The sequence below is a fragment of the Ambystoma mexicanum genome, chromosome 3p, assembly GCF_040938575.1.
Source record: "Ambystoma mexicanum isolate Mex_15411 chromosome 3p, UKY_AmexF1_1, whole genome shotgun sequence".
Classification (NCBI taxonomy): domain Eukaryota; kingdom Metazoa; phylum Chordata; class Amphibia; order Caudata; family Ambystomatidae; genus Ambystoma; species Ambystoma mexicanum.
The window spans coordinates 869,267,189-869,279,526 of NC_090925.1; the positions used below are offsets into that span (position 1 = coordinate 869,267,189).

The following is a 12,338-nucleotide window of genomic DNA, read 5'->3' on the forward strand; positions in this document are numbered from 1 at the left end:
CTCATGTCTAGAACTAAAATGCCCCTACTACCCACCCCACTCACCACCACACCCAATACACCAACCAAACTAAACACCACGCCCATTAATCTCCAACACAAAAGCCTCCACAACGCACCACTCAAACACCTAACCAATAACAAAACCACTGATTCTTCCACCATTTTAGATAACACACCACCCCCTGCCCCCTCCTCCACCCTCAAAGGTGCACTCACCAATGCCCGCTCATTAGGTGACCATGCCATAGACATCCATGACCTTATTGAGGACCAACACCTTGACATGCTGGTGGTCCCCGAAATCTGGCTCCTTCCAGCAGCAGGACCATCTCTAGCCCTTGCCATTCCCCCAGGATTCAGTATCTTTAGAACAGACAGGTCATATACCCAAGGAGGTGGAGTGGCCATAATAGCCAGAACCACTCTGGAAATTAGAGCTAGCCCACTAGAACAGATACAAGGCTATGAACTCCTTCTAGTGAAGTACACCTCCAACCCCAAAACTTCTACCAACTTACTAGTGGTATACAGATCACCCAACAAAAATACACACCCTGACTTGGACATACCGCTACTCCTAACGCCCCTCATCAAGCCTAAAACTAAATGCATAGTCCTCGGTGACTTTAACCTAGGATACGATGAACCCCCTAGACTCAGAAGCTTCTACATTCTATACAGCCATGTCAGAAATGCACTTCGTACAACTGATAGATAAACCCATCAACTCAAAAGGAAGAACCCTAGACTGGCTTCTCACGCTCAACTCTCTAATCACCATGGACTCCATCCTCCCAGTCAATTGATCAGACCACTATGTAATTAACCACCATAGATAATGCCAGTACAGAGCACATCACCCCTAAAAAACCAGAAACATTTGAAACTAGAAATATCAAAAAACTCTCCTCCGACAAACTCACTCCAGTCCTGAGTGCTGCCCTTGCTCTTACGGTTCTAGGCACCAACAACCCCTCCTATCTAGCAGAACAATACCAACAATGCCTTACCCAAACTATTGACCTACTTGCTCCCATCACCACCAAAACCCGTAGACCTGACAAACGTCCTGTTTTTGGTTTAATGAGGAACTTGTAGCCTTAAGACACACAAAAAGATCACTTGAACACCTCCATAAGTAAAACAATACCCCAGAATCGGCACTAGCCTTCGCTGAAGCCAACAAAATATATAAATCAGCAATAATCACTCAAAAAGCCAATGCCTTCAACCTCCGCATTACTAATGCGTCCACCGACAGCAAAGAACTGTTTACCAACCTTAGAGAGCTCAAAAACCCCTGTCAAACTTCAGCACCTTCTAACGCTAGCAAAGACTGGTGCACCACTATACAAAACTCACTCATCTAAAATTCTCCTACTGCAAAACAAAATCGATAAAAAAAAAAACTCCTAGCAGACAAAACTCCACCCACTATATCAACGACTACATCAAATGCCACTATTGGCCCCCCATTTCAATTTACACCAGTGTCTCAAAGTATTTGACACCATAATGAAACTCAAAGCTTCCAACTGTAAAGAAGACCAATTCCCCTCCCATCTAGTGAAACTCTGTGCCCCCACCCTCACACCCATAATTACCGAATTCATCAATGCCTCTTTCCTCACAAACAGTCCCCACCAGTATCAAAAAAGCTTGGGTGACACCACTCCTAAAAAAAAAACATTCTTGGACCCTTCAATACCCACTAATTACCGACCGATTACAACGGTCCTATTTCTCCTAAAAATAATTGACAAAATAGCCTACTGCCAAATACAGAACCATTTGGAACAACATCAACTATTAGGAGACCGCCAGTCAGGATTCTGCCCAAACCATAGTACAGAGACAGCCCTCCTTGATCTGAAGATCCAAATGGATACCACTAAAGAAGCAGGCAAACTGTCTGCTGATGCTCCTGGACCTCTCAGCGGCCTTCGATCTGGCTGACCACGACAAACTCTGCAACACTCTAGCAAACAACTGCAACACTCTAGCAAACAACTGCAACACTCTAGCAAACAACTGCAACCTAGCTCAGAGCGCTACCAACTGGATCAAATCATTCTTGGCTGATAGGACCTCCAGAGTGTCCATCGGCAAAGAATCAGCAGACCCAGTGCCTGTCCCAGCAGGTGTGCCGCAAGGCTCTTGCCTATCCCCCACTCTGTATAATGCCTATACTAAGCTATTATTTGCAGCTTTGGATGCCATGGGTGTCATCTATACTAACTTCGCCGATGACACCCAAATCCTCATTCCTCTCTCAGGCAATCATGAACAAGACTCCCTCCTGGTTAACCAAATCTACTCACTCATCCAAAACTGGATGGCCAATAACAGCCTTTGTCTCAATGACGATAAAACAGAGCTCCTCATACTAGGCTCCTCCAGCAAAATCAACACCCTTGAGCCCGCCTTCAAATCATTCACCATCGATGGAACCACAATCCCTGTTCTTAAACAAGTCAAGGCCCTTGGCGTCTACTTAGACGCAACACTATCCATGTCCAAACAAGTAAACACATTAGCCTCGTCCACCTCCTACACCTCCAAACTCATCTCCCTCAGCCAAAAATTGTGTTACTCTAGCCAGAGCACTCATACTGTCTAAGCTAGACTATTGTAATATCCTTTTCCTGGGCACGTCTAAAGCCAATTTAGCCAAACTCCAACTCATTTTAGAACAAAGCCCTCAGAGCAGCCTTAGGCATCAAAAAATCTGAACATCTCTAACACCAGAAGAGACCACCACTGGCTCCCCATCCAAGCCAGAATTCTATTTAAAACCCTGAGCATCACCCACAAATGCAGGGCTAACAAAGCTCCCTAATACCTCAACAATACAGTCACGATGAAGCCCCAGACTAAACTTCTCAGGTCCAACAAAAATGCATACCTTGAAACCCCCAGATACAAAAGAGAAAGCAGGGGGTAGTAGCTTCAAAACACTGGCCCCTAGACACTGGAATGCGCTACCTACCCACATTATGAACGAAACCTCCTTCCCTAAAGACTTCTCTTCAATAAGTTCTAACTGAACGAGAGCACTAATCCGCTCCAATTAACTGTACATATCTGACTGCTTTGCATTTTGCTGTATATTATTGACTGCCTTGCATATTGTATATTATTGACTGCTATTCCTGTGTTCCTCTGTGTACTTTCTAAGATTGCATTCTCCCATTGTCTGTAACTACGCTGTGATATCCCTGGGTCTGGGCGTATAACAAATGTAATAAATAAATACATCCTTCAAATGTCTCTCTGGTCCATGAAGATGAACCAGAGGGATCCAGGGGAGGAGAGGGTTCTTCATCTTCCCTGTGGCGTCAATACTTTTTTCCCCCAATGTGCCTGACAAAGGCACATGACTCAACGTAGTGCTGGCGGGGTTCAGGGCGTTGTGGCGTGTCTTTCGACACGTCTCTCACCCGTTCTTTGTGTTTCGCCGACACCTTCGACTGCTCCTTCAGTCTAACTGCCAAAGTAATCCTAGCGATGCTGTCAGCAATGGTAGGCAAATCCGGGCGGTCTATCGACTGGAACGGAGGATTTGACGCAACCGGATGAACCGGGGGTGAACTGGGGCCTGAGCGGTGGATTTAGTCGCCAGCTGGCCCTTAAGCAGTGTCTGCACGTCCTTCTGGAGCGCTTCGACGTCCGCGTGTCTTTTAGTGTTAGCGCCCTTAACTTTTGATTGCCCAGTTGCAGGTCGCGACAGCGTTTGGGGGGGGGAGGCTGCCGATCAGAGGATCCTGTCGAACATTGACAGTTCTGTTGGCGCTTTGGTACGCTTCGACACAGTCGCCGAAGCAGAACCTTGGGTTGTGCGTTTGATGTTATGATCGTGCGCCCCTGTCGCCGGGTGTTTTCCCCATAGCGTGACTCGCTTCAGGCCTGGTGGGGTCGAGGACGGGCGTCGTGGGCCTTGAGTGGTACGCAGACAGGTCAATGGCCTCTGACAAAGAGGCCTGGTTATCGCTAGTTCCCCCATCACTTTCAGGAGTTGCAACATTGAGGGCATGGGGGAGAACGGCCTGCGACATGCCGTAGGCTGCCCACCGCTTTAAGCGGCGCTCCTCAAGTTTTTTAGGGCGCAGGAGTCTACAGGCCACGTAACTTCTTTGTGGTTGCGGGGCAGACAATTGTTGCACCAAGTGTGCTCGTCATTCAAGGATATTTGGCCCTGCACGAGGGACAATACCTAAATGGCGTCTTTTCCATAGCAAAAGACAGAGTAAGGACGAAACCCAGGGAGCAGAGAGGGTGAAAGAGGAGAGGCATACTTGTAAATTATATGTCCACCCCGACCCCACTCTCCCTACTGTGTAGGCCGGCCGGAAAGCTCGGCCATGTGGACGGCAGTGCCGCCGGGATCAACAGGCATCGAAAGTCCACAGCAGTCTTCGGCGTTGTTTCAGAGGATTCAACAGTCGAAGTGACTTAATGGGAAAAATGACAGTCGATAATGATGACAATAACGCTATCTCTATGTAAGAGCTCTGCTTTAGGGCGACCAGTAATTTGGGCGGAAAAAAACAATCTGAGGGACCTCGGCACGTGAGGGATTTTGGGTACACTACACATCGCGTTAGGGATAGTGTTACAGACATGCATATGCTGACGTCCCCTTTCGATACTCGAAAGACAAGATGCAGTACTCTGCGGTTACCACTGGATGTCAGACCATATGCACAGCATGTGATTCCAAGCAGATTAACAAGCATCAGAAACTACTTATTTTAGGTCTTGTGGTGCAGTATAGTGTAGTGCGTGAGCTAAATCAGACAGAAAACATGTCGCTGATGTGTGGCCATCTTGGATATTCACTTCCATTTACCGCAAGAACACAGTAATGAAAGCCTACGTTTTCCTGGGCTCAGCTAGCAAACATTTATTTCTTCTGCGGAGACAAGGTCACATTTATGTCTGATGACTGAGCCGGCGAGAATAGTTATTGTACTGTCCGCCGAAGGGCAAGCTAGAAAGGGAGTCTGAGCACTCTGCAGGTGAGGTGAGAAGGGACAGTGGTAACAACAGCGAGGAGGGAAGATGGGTTTTTTCCACGACTAACTGGAATATTCCATTTGTTTATGCCTCATGCTTATTGTCTGCTCTTCGGCCGAGGGCATCATGGTAATCCATGAGGGGCGGGGATCGAAAGTAGCCCCCATACGAGACAAGGGTTTATCCTCATGGAATTCAGAGCTAGAAGTTGGACCCCAGGTGCTGCATTCTAGCTGGATGGGAGGACGCTCCGCCCCAGATCTAGTTAGGACGATCAATCTCTTTGCCTACCGGCTGTGGGACTAAGCAGTGTTGTCGTGGCAGAGATGAAGGGGTCTCCCATGGCGATCTTAACAGTGAAGTCTTTTCTTCACTTTGTTTATATATAACCGATTATGTGTTCATTCTTTGTCTTTCTATTATGATATAAGAAAGTGGCACGTTTATAGGCCCTTTATTCAAACTATCACTGATGTGTTCTGCGTAATTCTTTGCCTATATGAGTCCAATGATTACTTTTGCAAAGGTCCAGAGAACTCAAGTATGGGATCTTCCTAAGCAACCGCGATAAAGCAAACATACTGCAGTTCATCCTGTAGAGAGGCAGATGAACACGTCCTCTATAGAGCACGCCCCTTATACTAGAAGAACAGCAAGAGGATGAGCTAACAGAATCCACTGGATATAGAAGTATGCGTGAAGTCGGACAGAAGAGAACTGACGCCACAAAAGAGGACACATGGGCACACTAAACCCAATGTATGGATGCCCAAAGAATGAAGATGTAACTGAAGCAACAAAGTAAAAAATATATGCCAATATGAAGAAAACCATATACAAGTAGAATATAAGTGACAAGAGATGCAGTAGAAGTATATACACAGAAATGCAAGGTAGACAAGACAATATACAAGTTTACTAAAGTAGGAAATATAATGCAAGTAAAGCAGCCATATTGAGAAAATGGATATCGGAATGGTCAAACATTAAGCGAGAAGCTCGAGAGGAGAAAGACCAGGGCTGCAGAGCTGACAAGCAATGGAATACTTATCTTTGCAAGAACAAATGGTATTTGCTTGGCTCAAGAAAAAGGATGCCACAGCAAGCAGAAACTGCAAGTAACAAAAGAAGTCGAAGGGGATAAGCCAAGTGCATAAGACATTTCTCTTAGTAAAGAAGTGAACAATTGAGAGTGCCAAGTATTGAACAATGAAAGATGGAGAAAGTGTATGCCTGACTGAACAACCAAGTCTCCAGAGGCCAGGAGGAGTAATGGCACCCAATATAATTGAATCAAACCGTGCTAAATGGAAGGACAGAATGGACACGATCATGGTCTCCTCACACGTGGTGCGAGGCCAAAAAACAAGGCCTATACACAAAGCTCCAAAGATGATAACAATATATCTTCACTGCTTTTAAAGTTATGAGGAAGAGAACAGTAAGCAAGGTCAGCTACAAAGAAGAAACCTTGGCGGCTTAGGGCCCAACTGATGACATGGTAGGCTAATTAGCCAAGAAAGGCAGTTGTTTGACGTTGTTGCCTTGCACCTGGGTTTCGTTGCTTAGGAGCTGCTAACGTGCCGAAAGTCCAAGGTTGGTAAGCGTGCCAACTAATCATGTGTCTATGTAATGGTGTACCATACAAAGTTGCAGAAGCCTATTTGCTGATATTGCATTATTATCTGCATTTTACATAGTTTGAGGGAGACAAAGGCAAGCCTACCAGATAAGGGGCAGCCAATGATGATACCAATTGTATTGACTATAGATATACATGTGTCACAGCTGACTTAAAATGAGGAATGAAACTAACAATTGCGCCGTGAGTGTGTCAGCTACAATTTGTTTTTTTTTCGCCAGGTTTCCCTACTTTATTGAACAGATAATAGTGGTATTTTGTCATATTATCTGCTGGCTTGCAGAGCACATCGCATGGAATGGTTGCAGGATCCTAGTGATTGAAGCCATCTAAATGCGAGTGAGACCATGCAGTCCCTTCCTAAAAGGCCATTAACAACGCTGCAAGACAATCAGGATATCAAACCCTCGGATCACATCACACCACTGTCAACTTGTGGAATTGGGGAGGGATTACCCATGAAATGATGGGCATAACCCAGACAGCAATTTGGAAGTAAAGTCCAAAATCACACACTGTAGCTTTAAACTCGCTGAAAAGACACCACGTATTACCAAATTGGACTGGGTATTACAACACTAAATTTTCCCAAATGTACCTTTCTGCCCAGCCTCTAAGTGTTTGAGGGGAAAAAAGATGTGTAGTTTGACCATTGGAATATGGCATTCTAAGTGTTGCTTTTCATTCACCTAGAGTTGATGGTTTCCCTCAATGCACATTGCAGTTTAAAAAAAAAAAGGATCTTCCAACACTAAAAAAGGAAATTGAACTCTTGATGAGAAAAATGGTGCTTACGAAAACAGAAAGTAAGATGGAACAGACAAGACAACCAGTGTTGCAGATACGTTTGGTGTAGAGAACTAGAAGGCTGACCACAGGAACATTGGACTGTCAACAGGGTTGTTTTGACAAAAAGGGGAGGCATGCAACAACTGACATCCAAAAGTGGGCATGCCAACTTCACACTGCAGGATTTGCTTTGCTATCAATACAAGACAGTTCTAAAAAGGGATTTGAAGCAATACTTGCACAGAATGTACAACTGTACCTACCCAATCCACACCACTCAGAGCCTCATTCACCCTTCCAGCTGCTCTGCCCTCTCACATGAAAGTCACTTTCATCCCAGAACAAAAAAAAAAAAAAACATGGGTAAACAGGACCAAAGATCTGTACTGATACAGCATACCCAATTTTAAACATACAAACCCGAGAACCATGACAAATCTGACAAGTAATACAGAGAAAGTCTCATGATGAAGAAAAGGGGCAGCAAATATTCGTGGAAAAAAAAAAAGCAACAAAGTCTTCATCCAATCTCTCACCTTTGAGTTCAGCATTATTTCGGGGGCCCGGTACCAGCGTGTTGCCACATACTCAGTCAGGAATCCTGTGTGGTCATGCTCTGGATCAGCAATACGAGCCAGTCCAAAATCACAAATCTGAAAAGTTATCAAAAATAATTTCAGAAAAAAGCAAAACCTTGCAGCAGACAAACTAATCATTGACGCCAAAAGAGACCCTGCTTCTGTTTCTTAATATGGCTTCTATATATGAAACTGTAGACCTTGTACGTTTCTCCAAGTCTGGGCAAAACCACAACACAAATAACTTACCAAAGACAAAATATAAGCCACACAAATCGCCCTCCCCACTCGAAAAACTTAAACTACAACTTGGCAACTTCAGCATTCAAGTTCTCCTTGAACAGGGGAAGAGATGTACTGCTTCATCATAGTTTCCTGGATGACCCAGCTACCAGGTCCTTTGTCAATGGATCATAGTGCAAGTAAGCTGGTTTCTTCCAAGTCACAATCATGTGGCTGTGCCAAACAGGAGGTTTAGAAAGATTTCACAGTATAGACACCTTTTTCTCACAAGGCAAGAATACCACTGACTTTATATAAAAGGACCCTTAGGAAACTAATACCACAACAGTGCTGACCTGTCGTATGAACAGCAGTGGACCCACTCTACCAGTACCAGTTCTTAAACATGTGCATACAAACTGACACGGGCAGTGCGAAAGTCAAATCCATAACACAACTAGAGTACCCTCACTTACCATAAATACAAGGATGAATACATAGTGGGATGACGGGTACCCCAAACGCCATCTGCGTGGGAACCACAAAAGGACAAAATACGTGATGCAAATGCTACTGGATGCAATAACCTATAGAATGGTTATAGTGAGCTCAGGCTTAGTTTCCCCAACACTAATTAGGGAGAGGGGGATCGGGTGGGGGGGTGGGGGTGGTGGAAGAATGGCAGAGATGAACAAGTTACTTTGTTACCTGGTAACGTTCTTTCGATGGGATGGTCCGACGACGTATTCCATATCAATGATGGGTAATGTCCACAGCTGTGCTGCTTCGGAAAATCTTTGGCGTCTGCGTCCTGCGTCGATGTCGATGCGCCTTCCCCGAGGACCTCCTCCGACGGCCGACGTCACCCGATGTGATAAGTAGGACGCACAACGCCCATAGCCTCAGTTATAGTTTTTTCCCAGAATGTGTGCCACCAGTTTTCTGCCAGTCAGACACACAAGGCCTTGCGGAACGCAAGCTGCAATCGCAAAAGAAATTCTGCAGCGGGGAAGGCAGGGAGGGAGCGATATGGAATACGTCGTCGGACCATCCCATCGAAAGAACGTTACCAGGTAGGAAAGTAACTTGTTCTTCGAGGGGATTGGGTCCTCTGACGTATTCCATATCTATGACAGACTCCCAAAGCAGTACCAAGCAAGGAGGTGGGAAAGAATTTAGAATACAAATTTAGCATGCCCAATCAAATTGCAGAATAGAGAACTGCCTTGTCAAAGGCCAGATCTTGCCCTCTGATGGAATCGAGGGAATAGTGACGTACAAAAGTATGTACTGAAGCCCAGGTGGGTGCATCACAGATGTGACGAATAGGAACTCCCCTCTGCACGGCAGTAGACGCAGCCACTCCCCTGGTAGAATGGGCCCGCAAGCCAGCCGTAGGGTCCTTACCCGCCAAGCGGTAACACTCGGAGATAGCTAAAATAATCCAACGAGACAGTCTGTTTCGTCACAGCTTGTCCCAAACGCTTTCCAGCGTAACCAATGAAAAGTTGATCGTCCACTCTGACCCGGGACATGCGCGAAATATAAAAGCTCACCACTTTCCGAGGATCAAGCCTATGGAGCCTCTCCTCTTCCTTACCAGGATGTGGAGGAGGATAGAACGCCGGAAGAACCACCTTCTGGCTCAAAGGAAATTCCGAAACCACCTTCGGAAGAAAAGAAGGACGAACTCTAAGGACAACCCTGTCCTTATGAAACACAGTGAAGGGTGGCTTAACTGAAAGTGCCTGTAACTCACTCACTCTGCGAGCGGAAGTAACCGCAACCAAAAACAGTTTTCAGTGTTAACAGCCTCAAAGGGCAAGAATGTAAAGGCTCAAACGGAGCACCCATAAGAAACTTAAGGTTCAAATCCCAACCTGGCACCAGAAAAGGTGACGGAGGGAACACATTAGTGAGCCCTTACAAAAACTGCGAAATTAAAGGAATCTTAAAATAGGAACACTCTTCAGACGAGCGCCTAAATATGGACAGCACCGCCAGGTAACCTTTAATGGTCCCCACTTGCAAGCCCCTGTGGGCCAAAGAAAGCAAAAAAAGACAGAACCATGGGAATGTCACAATCAAAAGGATCCACATTCTTAACGCTGCACCAGTCGCAGAACTTTCTCCAACGGCACAGAGACTTTGTTGCCGGCCGCCTGGCCGAGAGCAACACCTCAATCACGTCTTCAGGGAGGTCCCAATCCTTATACCTCAACCTTTCAGAAGCCAAGCGTGAAGGTTGAGGGATCTGACCTCTGGATGGAGAACCTGACCCCCCCCCCCCCCTCCCGTGAGAGCAGATCGTCTCGGTAGGGAAGACGACGTGGAGGGCAGATGGACAAGTCGAGAAGGTCCGGGTACCACGTCCTCCGGGCCCACGCCGGAGCAATGAGGATCATCCAGGAACCGAACCTCTGTAGCAATTGTGGGATGACGGGGACTGGAGGAAACGCTTACAGCAGTGGGAAGGACCACTCCACCACAAACGCGTCTCCTAAGGCTCCTTTTGGAGGAAATTCCCGCGAGCAAAACCTCTCACACTTCCGGTTGACACTGGAGGTCGAAGAGATCCACTTGAGGGGTCCCCCAAAGGGCGAAGATCTCCAGGAGAATCTCCTGAGCCAGCTCCCACTCGTGAGAGATTGTGCTCTGCCTGCTCAGAGCATCCGCCGTCTTGTCGTCGTCCCCGGCCAGATGAACCGCCGAGATCGAAACTTCCTGCTGGTTGGCCCATAACACGAGCTGCATCACCTCCCCGCACAGCGGAAGTGACCCTGCCCCCCCTTTTTGTTGAGGTAGTGCATGGCCACCGTGTTGTCCGTTAGAATCAGGACATTCTTTCCACGCACAGTCGGCAGAAAAGCCTTCAGGGCTAGCCTGACGGCCCTCAGCTCCAACAGATTGATATGAGTCTGGACTCCGATGGAGACCAACGACCGCTGACTGTCAACTCGTTGGCACGAGCTCCCCATCCCGTGAGGGATGCGTTCGTCACGATAGACACCTCCGGCCAGGGCAGCCAGAACGGGGCCCCTTTCATCAGATTGCCTTCGACGGCCCACCACAGAAGGTGCCGGGCTACCGAGGGCGGCACCTGAACAGGGTCCGACAGCCTGCCGGAGGACTGAGTCCACTGGAGCTTGAGCGCCCACTGCAAAGATCTCATCCGCAGACGAGCCTCTGGCACCAGAAGAATGCAGGATGCCATGAGGCCGAGCAGTCTCAAGAACTCGGACGCTGGGAGAACCTGGGCAAATTGAAACTTGTTCACCATCTGCTGTATGTGAAGAGCCCTCACCTGAGGAGGAAAACACTGCCCTAGGGACGTGTCGAGCACTGCTCCGATGTACTGGAGCCGCTGCGTTGGTGTCAAATGGGACTTCTTTAAATTGAGGGAGAAGCCTAGCCTGTGAAGGGAGGGGCAGGTGGTGGACAGATGATCCAGGACTTGCTCAGGAGAGCTCCCCCTGATAAACCAATCGTCCAGGTAGAGGTAGACGTGAATCCCCTTTCCTGAGATGCGCTGCCACCACCATGAGCTTGGTGAAAACCCTCGGGGCGGAGGTCAATCCGAATGGCAGGACCCGAAACTGAAAGTGCGAGTCGCCAACCGCGAACCTCAGGTACTTCTTGTGCTTGGGATAGATCGGCACATGGAAGTAAGCACTAACCAGTCCTGAAGTTGAAGGGCCTGGGGACTTGAGAAAGAGTAACCATCTTGAACTTGTCCTTCCTGAGGAGTTTGTTCAAACCGCGCAAGTCCATGATGGGTTTCAATCCACAGTCTTTCTTCAAATCCAAAAAATAAGGGGAATACCATCCCTTGTTCCTCTCCGCTACAGGCACCAGTTCTATGGCGCCTTTCTCCAGCAGGGCTTGAATTTCCTGCACAAGGAGCGGATCCGGACACTTCAAAGAGAGGTTCCCTGGTGGATTGTTGTGAGGCCTCTGCCGAAAAGGAAGACAGTAGCCGTGGATTATGATCTCCAGAACCCACACATCCGAAGTAATGGCGTGCCACTCTACAAGATGCTGCGCCAGCCTTCCCCCAACCGGCGAACCATGGGACCTGGCCTCATGACT

At 47.4% G+C, this 12,338-nt stretch overlaps 1 protein-coding gene across 1 annotated transcript in view; it reads right to left on the reverse strand.

Moving 5' to 3' along the window:
- LOC138581028 (mitogen-activated protein kinase 1-like) overlaps nt 1-12,338 on the reverse strand; it is a 594,665-nt gene that overhangs the window by 322,837 nt on the left and 259,490 nt on the right. The window contains exon 4 of the mRNA XM_069652044.1: nt 7,986-8,102. Within this exon, the coding sequence (XP_069508145.1) occupies nt 7,986-8,102 (117 nt within the window). The remainder of the gene's footprint in view (nt 1-7,985; nt 8,103-12,338) is intronic.